The sequence below is a fragment of the Pyxicephalus adspersus genome, chromosome 2, assembly GCF_032062135.1.
Source record: "Pyxicephalus adspersus chromosome 2, UCB_Pads_2.0, whole genome shotgun sequence".
NCBI classification, from domain to species: domain Eukaryota; kingdom Metazoa; phylum Chordata; class Amphibia; order Anura; family Pyxicephalidae; genus Pyxicephalus; species Pyxicephalus adspersus.
The window spans coordinates 136,458,885-136,481,514 of NC_092859.1; the positions used below are offsets into that span (position 1 = coordinate 136,458,885).

At 38.6% G+C, this 22,630-nt stretch overlaps 1 protein-coding gene across 7 annotated transcripts; it reads right to left on the reverse strand.

The window, feature by feature from the left end:
* Positions 1-1,321: 1,321 nt before the first annotated feature.
* On the reverse strand, positions 1,322-21,533 carry KIF23 (kinesin family member 23). 7 transcript variants are annotated; one of them, XM_072402547.1, is made up of 24 exons: positions 21,418-21,533; positions 17,278-17,347; positions 16,990-17,118; positions 16,195-16,300; positions 15,962-16,098; positions 14,967-15,079; positions 14,724-14,894; positions 14,184-14,216; positions 13,850-13,962; positions 13,420-13,541; positions 12,783-12,885; positions 11,856-11,935; positions 11,197-11,316; positions 10,956-11,115; positions 10,651-10,818; positions 10,349-10,506; positions 9,643-9,816; positions 8,512-8,664; positions 7,830-8,072; positions 3,776-4,009; positions 3,393-3,481; positions 3,171-3,252; positions 2,579-2,649; positions 1,322-1,837 (listed from the first exon to the last, which is right to left on the reverse strand). In XM_072402547.1, exons 1-24 carry the CDS (start codon positions 21,429-21,431, stop codon positions 1,822-1,824), a joined length of 2,859 nt encoding a protein of 952 aa, XP_072258648.1. In that variant the 5' UTR covers positions 21,432-21,533; the 3' UTR covers positions 1,322-1,821. The 7 variants fall into 7 exon arrangements, with proteins under 7 accessions (XP_072258648.1, XP_072258646.1, XP_072258647.1 ...); XM_072402545.1 differs by having other exon boundaries at positions 8,476-8,664; XM_072402546.1 differs by lacking the exon at positions 14,184-14,216 and having other exon boundaries at positions 8,476-8,664.
* Between the last annotated feature and the right edge of the window lie 1,097 nt (positions 21,534-22,630).

Consider the following 22,630-nt stretch of genomic DNA (forward strand, 5'->3'; position numbering starts at 1 on the left):
AGTCTAGTCTGACCACAGCCTCCATGGACAAGCTTAAGTTCATTAAGATAACTAAACTAATACAATGGTAAGGTTGAGACCCATTTCTGGCTCCTGGGACAAAAGGGAATGCGGGAGCGAGTTTGCTGTGCAAAAGCTTTAAATTATAAAAAACAATATTATCTCTGTGAAGTTCTAACATCTATATTACATGTAAACTACAGTAAATAACTTCTGTTACTTGAACCACCATTTAATAAACCTCTTATGTCAATACATATTTAATCATAAAATTGGACATCTGCTTTAATTGCCAACGTATTTAGGACACGCATTAATATTGTATTTAAACAATGATTTATCCATGCTTTTTAGGGGAATTACACACTTTTCTTTCTGTAAACTTCAACCTGGCATTACCCTGTCTATTCAAAATATATTTATATAAATAAATCCTTGCTTTATTGGGTGAAAACGCAGTTCAGGATGGCAGCAGAGGTAGTGTTGGAGTGCACACATTCAGCATTCACCAGACTCCATTACCAAAGTAAAATTCTACACTGGTGCATTACTTTGTGGGTTTAAAACACTTTCCTGAATAAAACAATGGGGTAACTGTAAAGACATGATCTAAAGAATAGTAGAACGTGATCAAGGAATTCCAAGCAAGTTTAAAATCATGACAATGAAACTCTGAAAACCGCATCATAAATATGGATACTGCCATCTACTGGATATATGAGCACACTACTGATGAATAGCACTCATTCCAACATGGCCGAACTGAAACCGTATTTAAATCCCAATAAATTGATCATAGTGGGACAGAAGCCAAAGAACAATTCCACCATCTAGATGAGGCAGGTTCATTTATGACACAATTATATTATAGTGCTTCTACCAGATAATCTGGAAAACACAACATGTTGGGAAAAGAGGAAGTTTCAGAAACACCATTTTAAAAAAGTTAAAAAAAAAAGTCACCTGCTGTTATGTACAGCTTTTTGGACTTATATATTTAAACAAGATCAGCCTCTCACATATGTAGGGGCTGCATTTCTAGTCTATACAATGTTTACAGGCTGAATTGGCTTTGGGAGAGAATTTACCAGATTTAGTTTTGGAAAAGTTGTATCAGCCCATCATTTCTGTAGTGCTACCTTTATCAAAATGTGAATATAAAAAAAAAAAAAAAAAGTAAAAAACACATTATTCCCAAAGAGCTTCACTTATTCATCATATACTTTGCCTTTACAGGGGCTTTGAAGTATTTTTTCTTTTGCTTTTTACAGAATATGATGTGCGCTTACCTGCTTCTAGCAAACTAACAAAATACAAACTGTTTTATGAAAGCTTCTGAAAGTTTATTAATTATCTAAAACCCGTCTGTACATTGCTGACAAACTGGCTTCCAGCTCTTATGTATGTTAGTAGGTGAATGTATTGGCTTTCTGTACAATATTTGAGAAGCATTAAATAAACAGTGTTCTTAAGAAAAAGCTTTGGTAAAGTGCAAATTTGCCACTGAAGGAATAGCAGCAGTAATTTCTAAATAAGTATAAAGAAAAATTAGATGATAAAATCCCTTTCAGAAACAATTTAGAAGTATGTAGAGGGCCTGGGACAAAACTTCTAAGCTGTAGGTGTTGAGCTCATGAAAGGTTGCATAAAAATCATGCAGCACAATTGGCGGCATCGGATAAAGTTCTCCAGGTAGTAAAAATGGGATGGCCAGATGGAGTAACAGCTTCAGGATATTCTGCAGGCTGAATGTTAAATATTCATATACACGTCTGACCCCCCAGAACACACGGAAGTCCAGCAATCAGCTTCAAAAACTGTTCAAGGTTTCCTGCGCCTGTAAATTTAAGAACATGAAGGGATATTAAGACAGGAAGCATCACATTTTGTCACATCAGTCAAAAATATTTGTATCAAGAGTGTTATCTGTAAATTGTGACATTTACATTCTACATCGCTCTGTGCACCCTTGGAAGACGGCACCAAATGCATTCTGTTAATACTGATACAAATGTACAAATAAATTGCTCTGGCCAAAAATGCCCATGTGCATCAACAATGGATACAATCATTCCATGCTTGCATTGGAAGGGTTTAAATAATAAACAGCTAAGGAGCCATTGTAATTAAAAGTAGATTCAATGGGACATGCAATGCTAATTCAACATTACCTCAAAAAGGGAAGACCATCTAATGATGGTTTTTAGACATCACAAAGTCAGGCTGCCATTCACAGATGTACATGAATGTGTATATGCAGCGTTGATATATTTGCTCTTTTGACAAATTGTGTTGCAAGACAGACAAGATCATCACTTATCTAAATGCCTTTCAGGTTTTTACTGCTATCAAAGGTTCAGCTTTACATACATGTCATGTGCTAAAAATAGTTTCCACAGAACGAGGAAAAGGAATCAAAAGTTGCAAACAAATATAAAACGTGATAGAGGAGTTCTAGCCTTCCTCCATTTAAAGTTTCTTTCTGTTGAATGCTACAAATGTCGTCATGAATACACACACACAGTTTTGTGTTTGGGAAAAAAAAACTTGAATTGAGTCAATGGTTTCACAGACTTACTTAGGAAGAGCATGATGCTGATACCCAGGCCCAAGATTAGAGCCAGCTCTCATTTCCACAGCAACAGAACACTGTAAGGGAAGAAAAAGCAAAACAAACACTATTAAAAACATCAATATTAGAACCAAATATGTGCTAGAGTACAAAGATGGTAACATATGAGCAATACTGGCAAACACTTTCTTAACCCCCTAGCGGTATTCCCGAGTGTGACTGTGGTGGATTTTACCCACAAAAAGCATCAAATATTGGACATATCTCGGTGAGTTATGCCTAAGAATTATAGCATACAATGTAAAATAAACTTCTATGCAAAAAAATATAATGCTTTTTGCATGAAAATGCGGACAGAATTAGAATATGCGGCAGTGCTTAAACTGGTCAGTTCTTGTGATCTATACACAGCTCCCTAACCACCTCAGCTCTCTAGCAAAAATTCTCATTCTCAATGTAAATTAAGTTGACTTAAATGTTAAATGTTTTAAATGTGTACCTCTTGATCACACCACAGGCATTATAATTAAGATGCATTTGCTATCTGTCAGTTATACTGTACACATAACCCCAATATTACACATCAGATTATACTTACTCTGGTTTCCACATCTGTCCACTCAGATTCAGTACTCTCTGCCTGTGGAGGCTGATTAGATCCAGAGGATCTCCGCTTGCGGCTGTGAGAAAAGTTGCAACAAAAGATTTTATCTTCAGTCGTTAATGCCTAAAATGCTATAGCTATAGAAAGATTGGCAAAATAAAAAGCTGCAGTTGTTTGTAGACAGCAGTGCATAATGTATGCATGTCAATAGCATACCTGCTTCCAGGGGGAGATTCTTGTCTGAGAGTCTCAATATCTGTGAATTGTACAGACTGACCTCCACCTCTAGTTCTGAAGACATCACCCTGAAAATAAGGATTTATACACTGAGTCTGCATTGTAATAAAATACCAAGGTAACATACATCACAAAGTGCTCACCGAAACGTGCAGAATAGTAAAGGGAAATTAAAAGTAGTATTAAGATTGCTATGTAAAGAAATATACAAAAATAGGATCACATGCACAGAAAGGTTGCTGCTCACATACTTCATGTTGACAACCAAGGTACACAAAAAAATTTGACTATAAAAAAAGTTCTTTTGTCTTTATATAATGAATAAAAACGAATATTCCCCCCCATCCTTGAACATCTGTTACCTTAATAAGTTTAGTTTCAATCTCCCCATCCGAGGCCAGCTGCTGGTGTGTCAGCATGTACTTGTCACACTTTGCCAGCGCCTTTTCACTAGCCACAGATACTTTGATGGCGTTGGGGACATGAGGCTGCATGACTGTCTGGGTCTCCACACTATCAGATGGCTTATGGTCTACCCATCTCTCCGCCCCTGCAGAGCGAGAGCGGCGGTGCTTGGAGTGCACCGGGGGAACAGTCTAAGCAGGACCAGAAATCAAAATCAAGACAAACAGAAGAATCAGTCAATAAATTATTCAACATGCAAATGTAGGTGCAGTCAACAGGCCTGGTACATGTAATTTAGAGGACAGGAACTTGTGTAAAAAGTTGTTCCAAATTCAAAGAGCTAGAACTAGCTTTGGTTGGTTGCAGGAGTTCCAATCACAACAATCAGATCTAGTCACTATGCTTCAAATAATAAAGAGACATTATCCTTTAATGCAAAGCCATACATTTTAACAACCACCAAAGGCAGGACCCAAGGCAAAGAGCATATACTTGAAAAACAAAGAATTGTATATACTATTTTAACCTCTATGCTGCTTGTGATCCTTTTTGACCAGACACCCCTACCGAGCAGCAGCGACAGGTCCTGGACCTCTGCTGAACACTGCAGTTGACAATTTGATGTGGGGCATGTTCCAATATCAGAGTAATAGAGCTGAACACCAAGGTCATGCTTGTGTTCTCCACATCTCCTAAATAAAACTGGGAATTAGAAGAGTATTTTAAAAATAAAACTACACTACTTTTGTCCTAAATTATCTACACTAAATATCCACCCTACTGCTTACCTCTGTAAGCCAGTCATGGCCTGCTCCTTGTCCATTAACTGCCACAGCCAGTGGCTTTTCTAGACTTATCAATATTCCAAGGCGGGGGATGCGGAGAATTCAGCCTAATACAAGTCTATAATGACTTGTAAGAGCAGCAAATTTATTTTAGGCCGGACAGGATAATGTTAAGGAGCAGCTAAGGTGGAGAGCTTGAAACAGATTTCTGGAGAACTAGGGTGGCATGGGTGCCTGGTGTTCAGCTTTGTCAATTTGTTTGAGAATTTTCCAAATGGTTGAGCATTTTTACACAAATTATATAAAATAAATCACCTTTAACACTCAATCGTGTATAGATGAAATATTTAGGAATTTACTTACTCACATGATTGAATAATTTCATATTCGTTCAATGTATTGTGTAAACATTCAGAACATCTTTAAAAAACTACTCTCATTTTCGTGTTCTCTACAATGCCATTACTTATTTTCAGCAGTGTAACCAACAACATTACCAGGCCTACTGAACAGCAACATTAGAAATTCACATTTATTAAAACAAAAAATCATATATCATTAGTGGCATGCAGCATAAAGCAAAAAACAAGTCAGCTTAGCCCACCACAGCTCAGCTCACCGATCAAAGAAAGCTATTGCAGAATCTCGTGCAGTTGCTTATAGATTTGATTACAAGTATGTTGATCATCAGGCTTCATCTACAGGTAGAATGCTTACCTGTAATTATCAATTTCATCTGCATTAACCCCACTAGTTATAAAAATAGAGCTCTTGATTCATAAAGATTGGTGTATGAGGTTACAGACTAGTGAAATACTAGGAAGAACCTTTGTAGCAATAAAACAAATGAAGGTTATCTACTGCAGAATGCAGGCATAGGGTTAGCAATCCGGAGCACTGGGGGGAGGGAGGGGGGGTGGGTGGAATTGGAAGCGTATCTACAATGGGAATTGGAAGCATATCTACAGTGTCTTAAACCTCAAAAAAAAAAAAAAAAGACACGCCCTCTCTTTCTCCTGTGACCAGCACTGTGGAAGAAGTGAGGAGTCAATCTCCACAAAAAAACCCCAAAAATCTAAATAAAGTAAAGTAAAATAAAATTCAGGAATCCAGGGTTGTTCATCTACTAGAATTACCCTCTCTGGAACAAGGTGGTAGTATAAGGAAATATAAAACATTTTTCTTAGTGACTAATGGATAAATTCTTCATGTAAAGTTTTACCATCTAAAATGGTAAGCAAATATTTGGAACAAAGCTAAGCCTTTCAAATGTTTAAGATTAAAGAGTGTATAGGATTACAACACATGGCACGTATTATGGTTTTAGAAATACTGCAAGCATTTCCACTTCAAAGATACATATGGCAAGATGCAGAGTTCTACATAAATGTAAAAGGAAAGTGCACACTTTCCCCAAGACAGCAACCTAGCCCTCTTCACAACCTACAATAAACTAAAGACTCCTAAAAGTTTTGCAACAAAAAAAAAAAAAAAAAGGGGGGGGGGGGGGGACTGTTTTTTAAAAATGTATATGAATACTAGTAACCTGTAAAAGCCTGTCTATTTCAAAATCAAAAGATTCTGAAACTGCTGCTGGATGCAAGTCCAACCTGTCACTCAACATTCCAGTATTCCCCTTTGCTACCACATATATGTTGTGCTGGCCCTGCAAGCCCACTGTACATTAGACTTGTAATTAAACCAGCCTTTATACCCCTTAAAGCAAACTTTGAAAAAATTTTCAGGTCTTGGGGAACCCTTGCCAAAAAATAATTTATTGGGGGTCAGTGGGTAGTATCTTAAAAATACCTTTATAGTTGTGACTAGAAAACTACCTCAAAGACAAAATAATAATTTGTTGCGGCCAGCAGCTGTCTCTACCAAGATGTGTTGGCCCTGGAACTGTACAGGCATCATCAAATGGGAGGTCAATCAGCCACAGTTAAAGGAACCCCCCAGGAACCCTGGATGAACAAATCTGAATTATACAGTACTGGAAAAGAGTGCTATAACTTGCAACAAGGGAGAGACTGTGCTAATGAAACGAAACCCCTCAAAAATTCAAATTGGCTAGCAATGTCAGAGGTACAATGCAAGTGAAGTTTGTGACAGGGAATCTTAAAGCAATACACATTTGTAGTACAGCAGTAAAATGTGCACAATCACAGCATGGCAACAAAAAACGGGCACAAGTATTTTTGAAAAGTTGCACTTGTATGATGATTATGGTAACAAGAAACAGTAATCATCATAAGTCATTAAATGTTCAAAGCAGAAACTGGCAGATAGATGTAGGACACCATTTACTAAAAACATCTAAAAGGTAAAGTTCAAGAATTATGCCATTTGAGCAGATTATATTGCGAATGCTTTCAAAGGTCAGAAGTGAAATGGATTTATGAACAGAGAGTGAGTCTACCCAATGATTGCTTTTCTATTTCAAATGTTTCAAAGATTAGGACTACTCAAACTAGAAGAATTTATAGGTTTAAATTGTTGGAATTTTATCATTTCCTTTCTAGGTTGTTTGTTTCTACACTAACTGCGGTTTCAAAAATCCATTTCTTTCTTGAGGAAAATTGCCATGATAACTTCTGCTCCTTGTGGCAGCCATAAGATTGATCTATATAGTAGTTTTTTTGCATGCAGAATTTAAGTGAACACTCCACTAAAATAAAAAGCCCACTTAAATTCCCTGGGCCCCCTTTCCCCCTACAATCGCCTAATCAAAATAAAAACATATTAATCATACTTGCCTTATCCCAACATCTTACAATTAACTGGGCATAGACTGGTATTCATGAGGTATGGTCTTAGTGGGACGTAGAGCAGGTAAAAGCTCAAGTCCATTGAAGAGCTTGCTATTGAGATTTCAGCTGCAGAACTCTACATGAAATCTTGAAGGATGGTTATGACATCCATGCCTGGGCAAAGTGGGCAGAAGACAGGGGTATGGCAAGTATAATTTTAAATTTTTACTTTTCAGGTACTTTTTTTCACCTAGGAAAAGTAGGTGATTTGGAAAGGGGAACACATTTTAATTGGACTGTTCATTTTAATGGAAGTATCCCTTTACACCTTGGAAACACAGAAGCAGCAGCAGCATCATAGCCAGATTAACTAATTTTGACTGGGATCAACTGGAAAGCTTGATTTGCTAGAGCAGATGCTGAAAATGCCTTGTTTTAGGTAGCTTACTACTATTTTACTTCAGAAGCTCACTAACCCTGGGAGTTTGTTCCTCTGCCTGCATGCTGGCTGCATAACCTGTTCTTGTTTCTGTTGTATTACAATTCCTAGCTGCTGCTAGCTCTCGCCGTCTGAGGGTGGGACCTGTCTTGCTCTCGGAGTAGTGCTGAGGCGTTTTCTGCTCCCACTGTGAAACACAGGAGGCCACTGAAATGTTGCTGCATGAGTTTGAACGCCTGTGCCAAGCAGGGTTGATCTGGGATACAGGGGTACCAGAAGACTAAAGAAACCAAAGAAATTAAGATCAACACCTGAAAAAGACTAAAAGACTTATGATCCAGTATTGCAATGTACAGTGTTATGACTAACAATGCTGCCTTTACTCAGGATGTCACTCTGATGTAAACTGTTTAGTCAAGAAAAAGGGCCAGATAAAACCTGTGTGGGCCATAAATACTCAATTTATGGGGGGAAAAAAAAACATTGTGCACAAGAGTTGTATGCACACAAATAAATTGCATCAGTAAAAGACATCATGTGAAACACCAAACCTGTATAAAATAAATATGACCAGAAACCTTTTGTAGCCCACCAAAGAGTGAATTCTAAGAATACCACCACCTAGCTATGTTCCTAAATAAGCCCTTCACCCACTAACACCTTATAACCCACGTGACACATACAGGAACGGGTGAGGGAGAGATGGATCTGATGGGAACCTTCTGTTCTCGCTCTCGGTCCTTCTCGCGGGATGGTCTCTCTGGCCGTTCACCTTTAGTTTCTGTTACAATAGCTTTCAGCTGCTTAAGTTTCTCATCTTTTACCCACAGCTTGTTCTGCATCTCTATCTGCTTTGCGGCAACACGACGCTCCTGGAATAAAACAAAATATTAGAGCCAACCAAGGAAGAAGCCAACTGATACTTGTAGACAAGCACAATTGAGTCAATATACCCAGCTAAGCTTTTACAAACAATAGATTACACATGGAGTGGACTGTATTGTTCAAAATAAAAGAATCCCTCCTAAAATCTGATTTCCTCCTAAAATCTGAGTCGAGTGCCTTAGGCACTTTTCTAGAGTCAGTTCATTTAAAATTATATTTTAGTAAAAAGTGAAGTCTGAGCCTTCCTAAAATTCTTGGGGATGCGTGGCAGGAACTACTTGCCATGTCCACCTACCCATATCAGTGTCTTTCCAAGCTTCCTGTAGCAATTTTCATATTTTTAATAAACGGGATTTATAAAGCGCCAACATATTACATAAAACACACGAGATGCACAGAGCTACACCATAAATATAGCAGGGAAATTACACTCCAGAATCTTCTAAATAGAATATCAGTTTTAGGCAACCTATGAAGATACCATAACCAGTCCCTTCTGCAAAATTGACACTAGAATTAAACTAAGATAAACCTTTAAAAAAAAAAAAACAAAAAAAAAACCTTAAAGTCTTTTTAAATGCAGATGTTCTACCAACTCCTATTTTGTAAATGTTTTGCAAACCAGGGGTAAATGTTATACACCTGAATAACATGTGTAGCTAGAATTCTCAGGCTTCAGTAAAATAAAATTTGCAATCATGCTGATCTTGAACATCAGTTATGCTGAACCAAAACACCATAGAAAGGGACACAGCAGGTGGAATAAAACCCTGCTTCAATATATGCAGCCACTGCCCAGCGGGAAATATACAAATAGAAGTATTTTTAAAATGTCAAATGTAATGATTTGACATTTAAAAATACAATATAATGATACTGCCAGGAAGGGTAAAGTATGATACAAGTTGTCCAACTCTTATCCATGTAATCATTGTATTGCTAACTTAAGTGTATTGATCACTTACACATTCTTTCTCCCACTTCATGGCATTCTCGGCTGCCATGCCATTAAGCCGTGCCTCCAATCGCCTCTTATCAGAGAGCTGCCGCTGCAGCTTATGGCTCTGAGACTCCAGATCTTGTTGTAATGTGCGTTTTTCCTCCTCATAGATTGTGGTGGTCTTCTCCAGAATATCAATCTGCAAAGCAAAAAAATAAATATTGTTTGTATTTTTGTAGTGTGATACTGGGCCTAGTTGCAAAACGACCTGTTGAATTTTAAGTCTAACTGCCCAATCTATGTTCTGACTGGTAGTCAACCACAAGTCCCAAAACATCACATACTTGTTTACAAGATTTTGTCCTTATTCCGCCCCAGGTAGGATTTTGACCAGACCATTTAAACACACACACATCACATATAATTTAGATCATCATTTACCAACTTTTCAATCAATTGAAATCAATTGATCAATTCACATTTGAATAAAAGAAAAAAATGAAATAAAACTGGTCTTTTATGATCGTTCAATTTCTGAATGCTGCTTGTGTGAACTAGCCTCCAACCACAGAACTATCACTCGTATGATAAATAAAAGGAATTCATCCAGAGCAAGGCACACTAAAAATTCCTACAATTTCTGAATCATTAAAGGCATTACTTTTTTTTTTTTTACTTTCTAAAGCGGGGTCTGAGCATTGTTTTTTTTTTTTTTTAGCGATGACACTTACCTTGTATTCCAAGGTTTTGATTTTCTTCTCAAGACGCTCTATCTCAGATTTCTGAGACACTATTGTCCTTTCCTTTTCAGACATTCTACCCTGTGCAATGTTTTCCTTTGCAGCCACTACACCATTAAGTTCTTGCAGCAAAGATTTGAAGGAGACAGCTGTGGAAACAGGTATTTGGAATTCAGGAGGTTTACTTAAAGATTCCAGATATTTTTTTGAAGCATTAAAAAAAATCTGTTTGGTATTACGAACATTGACAACACTTTCAATAATAGCATGCAACATCCAGAGTTAAAACTCACCGCTCTTGTTGAATTCTTCAGTCAACATCTGACGGATTCTGCGCCGTTTCTCCAGGGCCTCTATAAGCTGTGGTAAAGTCTGATCATCGTTGACATCCAGCAGCTCACAGGATGGAATAGGAGGAAAGCTTTGAATTAGCATCTCAATTACTGCCTGTTCATTGGGATCTGGTGGAAGATCACAAAAACGAATTTAAGGAGAAAACATTTCTTCTCAAAATATCTTCTTTGGTAACAATACAAAGAGCAATGAAGAGTAGAAGTGAGTTCCCTTAATATCACATTATATTCATCCCCCCACTTGCCTCCATTGACAGGACCACCTCGTTCCTCTAGCCTACGCGTAAGCTCATCTTTAAATGCCTGGTTCCTATAACGGCGTCCAGGAGTGAGACCACAAATCGGCTTATCCACAGGTCGGGCAACTTCTACTTCCTGAGTCATCTCGGCAAACCGCATGACTTGCTATAAAAACCATAACAGGTTAAAATACGAACTGGCAAATAACTCTTCAGGGTCCACAACTTAAAAAAAACAGGTACTTACTAGGCTCTCCTCATGATCATCTGCCTTGGGGTTTACACACACTATCATTCGAACTTTCCCTTCTCCATCAAAGTAGTTCTTGAACAGGTGTGTTAACTTGGAGTCTCGATAGGGCACCATCTGGGAATATTTTATTTATCAAAAAAAAAAATATATATACATATATATATTAAAAATTTTGTTTCATGCACCCAATGAACACTGAAGAAGCCATAGTCACATCTGCTGGGTCTCATCTGGGGTAATTTTTTAAAAATAGGCCCCTGAAACACTGAGGTGACTTTACTGTTCATTTAGATTGTATGTTTTACAAAGAAAAGATTTGAGATGAGATTTAGGTGAATATTATGAAACCTCCCGGATTAAACACTATCTCACCTGACAGCCAAATACATACCATGAGGTTCAATAGGTTTGAAGCTAAAATTTTCCAGTTACAGTGGTCAAAGAACAAAAATGGAGAGGACATTTACCTATTAGAACACAATTTTACAACCGTCAAAGGTAGCATCCCACAGAGATGATACCTGCTAAGTTCCTGTATGATCTCAGGGACAGTTGGTGAGGAAAAACTTTTCTAATGAGCATGAAATTGGGGGCAAGGTTCTACTTTAACACTTCACAACATAACAAAGACAAATGGGATTGTAAGCAATTACCTTGATAGTTCCACACATCTGGTTCTCTCGTAGAATTTCTATACATGTGCGTAAAGTCATAAGCGACTGGTTAATGTTGCCTGTAAGAGAATGACATCTAATTACATCTAGGTGAACAGATTCAGTTCAATTTTCCCTCATTTGCTTAACATTTAAAAAAAAAAAAAAAATTGTTGCTGAGATTTGACCCCCACTAAAGCACAACAAAGCACCCATGTAATACACATTGCATCCTATCAGACATGAAATTTTTTAAGTCTCTTTTTCCAGTTGGTAATTCTGAAAGTAAGAAATTCTGTCCTAGGGTGGCAAGGCTCACTTACAGACCAGTATTGCCTTAGGCTTATTTCCAGATTTTGGCTACAAAAACCTTCTGTTCTGCATTACATAGGGATGTGCAGAAGATGGCTCTGAAAGCAGACTGCATCGTTTGATCTATCATTGCAGTACAACACAGACTTCTGATCATGGCCAGTTTCCTAAACAGGGCACCCTGGCCATTGCCTAAAGTAGCATACAGACCTCTCAACTGTACCAATTTGACAGGTAAAGATTGTGGGATGTCTAGATCTGCTGGGAGCTGCTCTACTTGTCAAAATGGAACAGCTGAAAACTCCGACGTGGGGAGCACAGTCACAAAGGCCCTAGTAAAAGCAACACTATACTTACATGCACAGCTCTGTGTACACCTGCAGCATATGTGGAGATAAATACAGTGCATGGGTCTAGTAGAATCCTGTTGGTAAGGGTTTTTTTCACATTTTGAATATGTTGCTAGCGAAGGTGCATTGTTGCAATTTAGCTTTGCAGCATTGTGTTTGCCCACTGTTCATATTTTAGACCAGAAGAGCGTCCCAGACATTACATGTTTTAATGTTTAGCATAACAAACTCTTAAATTAAATCTGCCAGATACTGAAGATTTTACCTGCTTCACGTAGTCTATTTCCCTCTGCTTTTGTGCGGTTTGTTCTCTCACTTCCAGCTAAGTCTACAAGAGATAGCTGACTCACTGCAACTTGCTCCTTTTCCTGCACAAGATGACAAGTAAAAATAAAGCTAACAATGCACAATTTCTTCTAAATGAAAAAGCATCCCACACAGAACTTAGAACACACAAAAATAAATAAATAAATGGAAATATTACATGAATAATTGTGGACCTGTCATAGCTGAAAGTAGCAACAAAACAAGGCCTACAGTCCAATTGTTCATAATAAAATTACATTTACACACTAGCACTCAAGTGTCCAGCTGTATTTCAGTCTACAACTTGTTTACCTTCATGCAGTGAAGGTTGTAGAGTAGGGACAAGCACATTTTAAGAGAAGCAATTCTTGCCTAGGGCATGTTTTAAGGTGTTCGATTTTCATTTTTACTGCATCTATGCAACACAATTAGAAAGCATGCCCTAAAATCCTTCTTATAACAGATGTCTATGGCTATCATGAAGTTATTCCAATACTGACCACCTAATAGATGAATGTTATGACAAGCGGAGAGAACAGAGACAACATAACGTTTGGTAGTAATCAAAATCATTTGACAGGAGACTCGGTAATTACCTGAAGCACATTATCTCCATCCGCATCAAGTGGGGCCTGTGCTAACTTTATAATGAAAACACTATGGGAGCGACTAGACTCACGATTTAGTTGAGTGTTTGCAATTCTTCTCCTTTTCTGACCTGGAAAAAAAGTACTTGGTGAAATCACAAACCAATGCTTGTTGTATTATATTAAACAGACACATGCAGACAGTTTTCGCATTTAGAAGTAAAGCACTATACAGCGAGATCCATGTATTTATCATTACAAAGCCTAGACTTGTTATAAGATATAGCAGGATAAAGGCCACACAGTTTATCAATGTGCAGTTTGTATATAGTGAAACTTTCTTTAACTTTAACTGTATATTCCATAGTCTAATTTTCTGCAACTACACGAACAACCAAAAAATTTCCACCCGTGGATAAGCATTTTTAGCAATTCTCACCTTTCCAGAACACATCAAAAGCCTCTTCTGTGCTTTTAACTTCAACTTCTGTGCACCCAGCAACATACATGTTGTGGTTCTGATCTTCCCTCAAGATCTTAGATTGTGGCGGTCTAAACGGGTAATGGTAGATCAGGTTAGTATGGTTGGGGGCAATATCACGGTCATACACATTGCGACAAAAGCTTACATTAGCAAGAAAGGAGAGCATGCAGACTATGCACATGTATGGATTAGATAGATGATAAAGATGATGATAAGCTTTGTCTACATAACTAGGGAATTAGGCAGATTGCTGGGCAAACAAGGCAAAAGCTATGTAATATAAACATACATAAACTCTGCATTCTTTACTGGCGTGTTCCACCTGACAAAAGGAATGGCAAATAGTTACAATTTTTATTTTACATAATTTCAAAAAGTGCAACAAGCAGAATGCACATGGCTTAAGACATGGAGATCGAACATAAGTCATTTAAAGTGCAGAATACTGCAGCACATATTTAAATAGGATGGTATAGTTCCGCTTTAACAGAGGGCTAGTGGACAGTAGAGAAAGAGAAGGAGAAAAATAAATGAAGCAGCACAGGACAAGACTGTTACAGAACAGAAATGTTTTTTTTTTTAAACTCAAGTAGGAAACATTTAACATTTTAAACTAGGCATGATTATTATTGCAGAAACAAAAGCGCAAGTTATGTCATCCTGGCACGACCAATCAAGATGGCCAAAGATCGCCTGGAATAGTATCAGGAAGATAGTGGAGCAGGGCGCAGATTTAGTTCTGCTTTAAAAGAACTAAAAAAAAAAAAAAGGGCCCCAGATATTGTAAAACTGTTACAAATTAGTTAAAACATTTATGCATTCTCCTTACTTTGGTTTGATTGGATCTATAGGCACCTCTTCCAAAAGGTCATATATGTAGTTATTGTAGATTTCAATGTAGGAAACAAACACACTATATACGCTATCTTCATCTACTTCTTCCACTTTGCAGCTGTCTGCAATGTTTATCATGTCTGCAAATTCAGGTTCCATCCTCTGTCTGCAAGATACATGTACATTAGTAATGCTGATCTTTAAAAGAAAAGAAATAACGGACAGTCCATGTACATACCTCATAGGAGTCTTGGTGGCTACCTGTGTCTGAGCTTCTCTCTTTTGACGTTCCAATAACGCCTCTACTTCATTCTGAATTTCAATGCCATTTTTGTCATCCGTCTTAAATATCTGGGAAAAAATAAACATTTACAAGAATAAACTAAACCAAAACAAGGAGGCTGACTTTTCCATCTAAAATACTAGCGGGCAAAGTGAACCTTTCTGTCTCAATACTATTTACTGCAAACAGAGGAACAAATAGGAATTTTCGGATGTGTCAATAATAATGAAGGATTAAAAGCCAGAGCATCAGCTTAAAATGCAGTCTTACAAGTATTTTTAGGAGGTGGTAAGCAATGACAGTCCCCATAAATGTAGGCCACAAGAATTGCCAATAAATATCTCTCTTTCAAGGTGTTGCAAACAAGCTGGTCACATGTTGGCAATTTAAATACAGCACCAACTTCCACAGAAAAAAAGTTAATGTGTCCAATCAAGTTTATCAAACCGTATACCATACGTTTGGGTTTTGCCACAATGCAGAAAAAAATAGGGTTGACAGTAATGCCTTTTTAGCACCTGAAGGGAAGATGCACATTTAAAAAAGGAAGACCTTGTGAGAATTTGGTAAATAGCATTTTCAATAATGTACTTCAATCCTTGTATTACATCATAATCACCTAACGAGACGGTGACTTTCCACACACAAAAAATATCAGACCTACGCTGTCTTATAGTAAAGCTTCTGAGAATCTCTTAATATCTGCTAATTCCAGGTGTGTCCGATGCCTGATGGTGGCATAGGGAACAGAGGACAGCGTAATCATAACACACTCACAAGTGTTCAATGCTGAAAACATTGCTGGAAGCTGTAGTGTCAAGAGACCTTTGTAAGGACTTACAAAATTACGTTGAAGTTATGACAACAGTGTAAACAACTACTACAGGTAGGAAAAGAAAAGAAAAAAAAAAAAAACAGTAAATAACCGTGGAAGACACTCAAAAACTTACATATTTCCGGGCCTGAAACTGGCTAATGCTATTAAATATCATGCTTAGACAGCGAGGCAATAATCCACCTTGCCCTGGGGATCCAGTCATTGTGTGTGTCTTCCCGCTTCCTGTTACACCATACGTAAAGAGTAGTCCTGGAGGTCAAAATAAAAACCAAAAATACATGAAAGTTCTAATTACAAACCTGTATCAGAGTGTATTGGAGATTGAAAAGTATCTTAATATCATACCATTTTTACCACGTATAAGGTCTTCAACCAAGGGCTTAGCAACTACATCAAACAGATCCTTCTGTGTTGTCTGTGTTCCAAAAACTTGTTTAAAGGAATATTGAGTCTGAAAAGCAAGACAAGTAGTCTAGTCAAGACATTAACTGATGTAAAAAAAAAAAAAAAGCTGTGCTTTTGATAAAGCATATTTCCTTTCAAACCCCTTAAAAGAAGTAGAGCAAAGGGAACAAATAAAAAATAATATAGGTAACTGCACATCCAGGCAGTTACATATATTTACCAATAGGAGTGGGAGAGAAAGATATGGGAAATGAATGAGAACAGCTGCCTGAAAGACACCTGGAAATCCACAAAACAACCGTAATATGCAGATTTCAAGGCATCTGTACCTACCTCAAATGTGAAAGAACCTTGAGCAATTTAGGTCTGCAAACAGGCTTAGTGTTCTCCCCAACCCCTTTCAACCGGGAGCAACACCTGGCACTTTATCAGTAATCACCCACCTGTTTTTTGGTGGTTACTGAAGAGTAGGGTAAATATTTAGATGGCAAAACAAGGCCAAAACAATTATAATGGCTCTTTAATGAGCCACATGGAATAATGATTATCAAACCACAATAAACAAAAAAATTATGCTAAAAATTTCTTAATCCAATGTAGTGTTTCTACACATTATATATTTTCAGCTATTTACTGTGACTTGTAGATACACATATCTACGTAGCTAGATGTGAATCACAAACTATTTGTAACGCTTATGTAAATAGAACTTGTAAAACAGCAAGAATTCCTCACCTCTTTATATTCCCCATTTCTGTTGGCTTTACAGCCATCTGGAGGGTGCAGTTGAACAGTAGTCTCATTGATCACTTCAATGCAGCATTCCTGGTCAGGCGGACTCAGAGGGCGCACCCTACAGTATACCTGAGGGAGAACAAATTGTAACAAAGTAAGCATAGTGCAGAAACCACCAGAGCTGCTAATTACTTTTTACTAGTTTCTCCAAATAGTGCTAATTCTATTCAGAAATTAAACTGTTGAATAAATGTGTAAACACAATAAAAAAAAAAAATAAAAACTCACACCAACGGGATCTTTCTGCACAGGGTTAGAAGGCTTCTTGGGAGGCTGCCTCCGTGGAGGCTTGCTTCGTCTACAAAACAAAAACAAGACAATGCATGGATCCATTAACAAATTTTAAAAGGCATACCAAGACTTTCCAAAGATTTGATAATACTAAATACATTGTAAATAATACCATCCTGAGGTCTGCATTTAGAGATTTACGTTATCTGACATAACTACATTCTAAGAGACAATAATGTGAAATTGTTGACAAAATTTCCCCTTTTCTCTATGTGCCACATCACTATTCCAGAAACAAAAGTACCTGAAATTAAACTGATTTTAACCATCATGTGCTAATGGGAAATGTTGAATTGACTCTCCCTGAAGAGATTTTCTCTTTGATATGAAAGAAGGTGATAGGCTTCTAAGTAAACTAAGCAATAGAAGTCTTCCAGACAGGTGAGCTGATCATTACCAGCATGAACAATTCTTCCTCTGTACAGAATTTGATCTAACCATGCATAATTGCTGCAACCACTATTAACTGCACTGTGAAACAAAAGAATTGAGTTTTTGTCTACAGATGACACTATTTTAGGACAAAAGCAGGTAGGATAACGACATGAACAAAAAGGAGTGGTGCAAATGCTTTTTATTGTATATTATGCCAGACCATATTTCTGCCGTAATGTACACCTTTATGGCTATATAAAAAAAACTTCTCAGCATTCATTAATTTGAAATCTACCCAAAATATTGCCAAACTCTATCAATATTGAAACTTCTAATACTAAAAATCTTACCAATGCCGTTTCTGGAATGTTTGATGTCGAGTCAGAAAGCCAATAACTAAACTACATATCCCACACTCATTTGCAGCAATAGGTATGTCAGTGGGAATAGCAAAAGGTTTTTCTAAGCAGAGTTGCACTCTGGCCGGGATTAGTCTGTGTCGGGCAGGATCAGGATGCAATGTGCATTACAAACTTGAGGCGCTCTGTGACCACGGGCATTTGTGAAAGGGGGCTTATGTGTTGTCTTCTAGAGAAGGAGTGATGACAGCCGTTGTGAGATGCCAGGGATTAAAACTACAAGTCCTTATTATTTATGCTGTATTGCTATATCCCACAATCAAAGGTACAATCCCATCTATGAACAACCAGAATGCTAATTTAATATCCACACAATCACTTGCAAGCTAATTAGTACTTGACCCTGTTAGGTCTGATTTAAATGTTTTATAATACCCACATAAAAACATATGATGCAAAAAAAACATACTTGAATGTGTTCTTTGCAGACCAAAAAATGTGCATACAAGTAATGTAGCTTTAGGTCTAAGTTAAAATTTTGAGTGGGAAAATATTATAATTAACATGGTGTTCAGTAAGTGATGATGCCTGTTTTTAGAATATTTCACAGTTTGCCATTTATTAACTCAAGTTACAAAAAAAAAATTCTTAAAACAGGAACAATTGGGAGGATTTTCCTTTCCTCCATACACCCATTCCTTGCACATTCCTGTGCAGTGATCACTGGCTATCAAAGCAAATACCCGACATGCCTCCAGATTAAAGAACAGAGCGACGTGTGATTTACAGAGTGCAGAATCTGAAAAGTACACTGCTCCCTACCACTCCCAGAATCTGCTTACTTTACACCAAGAAGCCTCAAGCAAATACAGCATAGCAGTGTATCCCTCAAATTGAAATACTTCCATTAAAATTGCTTAATGGATACACAGAATCTCCCAGTCTTTTACCCAGGTATTTACCAAAGTACTCAAATCTTGGAGCTTGAATACACACATTGACCTTTGAATTAGTTGTCTACAGACAAAACAAGCTGACTTCATGATTAGGTTACACTTGAAAAAAAAAAAAGGAAAAAAAGCCTCTGGTATAACATTGTAAATACACGATTTTGAACCATGAAATTGTATTAAATAAACAAATAACTTAACAAAACTTCTTTTGCATTTCTGCACAATTGTTAGAATCGCTAGGAGACAAAACAGGAAGCAGGTGGAAATGTCTGACAATTGTCACCAGAACAAATCTCTAAACTGTAAATGACCCTCTTTGTTCCCTCTCCCCTTCGGTCTTTACCACCACTGTGGTAAAAAGAAAATGGGAAACCTGTCACATATCCCACGATGCATGTGGGGCTTTTACTTTACATTTTCAGGAAGGTGTGTCACCTGATCTCATGTCTGTGTCAGAAGGCAGCAACTAATGTCCTGTGCACATTGGAAAGACAACAGGACAGTGCAGGACCTACTGAACTAGGACTGCTAAGGGATCAGGGCCTCTCCACCTATAAAGAGAGGTGTCTGTTTTCTTTTCACTGAAACTTTCCTTTAAACTGCTTATTGTTCAAGGATCCTATCCCAATCTTTGAAGGAACCCTGGCTGAGAAATGCTGCCCTAAGTTAACAGGTCAACAGACGCTTCCTCCTTCTTGGAAATATACACAGAACAAAGGCAGCCTAAGAAATTCTACGCAACGGTGTCATATTTTTCAGGTGTCAAGGGGATTCCAGGTATGCAGGGTTCTGCCCCCTCTATACAGGTACACAGTAATAGACATTGGTCTGCATAGTTCTCTAAAACCTAACCACTGGACAAAAATGATCAAAATTTTTAAGATCATGCTCATTTTATTAAATTAAATGTCAAGAATTCCTATAATAAATATAGAGTTAGAAAGGGGAGGATTCTGCACAGATTAAATGCACTGGAATGTTAATCAGCTGAGGGCTCATTCCATATAATATACAAGTACATACATACATGTTCTGGCACATTACCTGCCCCCCTTCCAGGTTCCCTCCTACAGCTATGACAGCTCTGTGATCCCCGTTGTTGCCCTGTCAATGGCTGTCACCCCGCTCTGCCACATTGGGTGTCTTTTTCCTCCAGGCATTGGGCAGCCAATGATAATGTGCGCTGGAGTCATCCCCTTCCTGCACCAGAGTCTATTCCTGTCATTGTCAGCGTTTTCTTTTCAGTCTGACTTTTCAGTGACCACCCGGATGTTTTTGGGTGGTTACTGAAGAGTTGGGTGACAATACAGGGGCCGCCATCCACCTAGATTTTCTAGCCACCCCACTTAAAAAAAATTTTGGGTTAAACACCGATTGTACCCATGTTAGGGGTGTACGCTGAGAACGCTCCACATGCGGTCTGCTAAGTGAACTGATGAAGCAGCTTTGTGACAGAAGAGATTTATTATTTCATTGTTTCCAAAAAAAAACTTCTGTCTTCATTTTACTTTACTATAGTACTAATTTAAATGATGGCTCCGTGGTTATCTCTCTGACCTTTGCAGCGCTGGATCCCAGGTTCAAACCTTGGCCAGGACACCATCTGCATGGAGTTTGTATGTTCTCATCCGGGTACTCCGCTTTCCCCCCACATCCCAAAACATGCAGTTAGGTTGTCTCCCCCCCCAAAATTGCCCTTAGACTGTGGTAATAGCATATGGCTGAGGTAGGGACATTAAATTGTGAGCCCCTTTAAGGGGCAGCTAGTCACATGACTATGGACTTTGTACAGCACTGCATAATATGTCAGCACTATATAAATACTGTGTAATAACAATTTCTTATATTCAGAAATCTGTACAAAGCTGCCCTTTGTCCTGGTGACCCCCAGGCAAGAGATAAATCTACAATTGTGTTGTCACTGGGGAATTTCAATGGACACACCAAGTCTGAGGGAGTTTCTACTTTGGTAAGATTTCATCTGACTTCCTGTTGTGTCTAGCAGACAGGAAATGATGGTGCATCACCCTAATGGGACACAGGTGACAAAAAAGAGTCCGGGTATTTAAAATTTCAACTGGGAAGGTAAACTTGAAATCATGTGGCCCTAGACTGTCAGGCAGGGGCCACACACCCCCTGCAGCCACCTCCGTCCATCCTGGCCAGGGTCACTGAGCGGCTCCTCCTCTGACAGGGCATGCTGGGACTTGCAGTTCCACCCCAACCATACAAGCATCCCGCGCTCCCTGACATTACCACAGGGCCTCACCAAACCCACAGCTCGGCCATAGTGACGGCCCACACAGCTCCCCAACCTCCCGGATACAACCACAAACTATCTGCGCCACATAAACTTGAAGACCCGCACACACCGAGCACCACAGACTTACGCTGGTTTCATCATCTCTAAACGCTCAGCTGGTCGGTACTCCCAAACTCTCTCCGCTCCGAGAGTTTCAGTGTTCTCCCCCCGGTTTCGGTGTCTCAGTCACTCAGCTATGGAGCTTCCGCTTCCCGCGCGGCGTATTTTTTAAATCTAGCCAATCACAGCTTGCGTACTGACGTCATCTATTGATCTACCACGAAACACGGCCAGGATAGACGAGTCGCCTATAGGCGAACAGCACCCCCTGGTGGATAGGAGAATGATTCACTTCCAATGTGTGACTGTAGTGGGAAATATGTAACTTTTGTAGGGTTAAAGTTTATTGGAATCAGAGTCAGAAGTCAGTGCAGTTCAACCTAATATATTATTATTATTATTATTATTATTAATAAACAGAATTTATATAGCGCCAACATATTACACAGCGCTGTACAATAAATATAGGTTGTAAATGACAGGAGGAGGAGAGGACCCTGCCCCAAAGAGCATACAATTTAGGAGGTGGGGGACCCTTAAAAGCGTACCCATACTCAGAATTTTCACTTTACATTAAGGGGCAGACAACCCTTTTTATGTTAAGTAAAAATTCTATTTGTTTGTTTGTTTTTTTATGTGCAACACGCTTTTAAAAAAAAAAAAAAAAAAAAAAGTGCAGCACCGCCCCCTAATTCTTGATCGCCTAGGCAGTGGAGAATGGATGGGAGTGCAAAGCCTCCTGGGATACATACGTCACTGGAAGCTCTTTGGTCCTCCTTCTGCGCATGCCTGAGCACCTCAGGCATGCGCAGAAGGAGCCCTTTCATCAAAAGAGGGAAAAAAAGCCGATCTCATGCATGCGCAGTGAGATCAGCAAGTGTTTTTTTCCAACTACGTCACCCAGTCTCGCGCCTGGGTTGGGGGACGTAGTAAGAAGAACCCTGAAGAAGATGCGAAGATGGTGACGCCTGGAGCGCCAACCCGAAGACAGATGCTGGGATGACGCAGGACCTGATGGTTCTCCGGATGGATCGGACTGCCCTGCGGGATTGAAGGCAAGTGAATTTTTTTTGTTTTGGGTACATTTGAGTTTAGTTCCTCTTTAATATACCCGTGCACTAATTACACTTATTTGGCTAGCCTGCCCTCTGTCTTAGAGCACATTCACACCTAAAGGTGCACTAACACATATTTCATATGCTAAGCTGGGGATTTTGTGCGCACCCATTATTATTAAACAG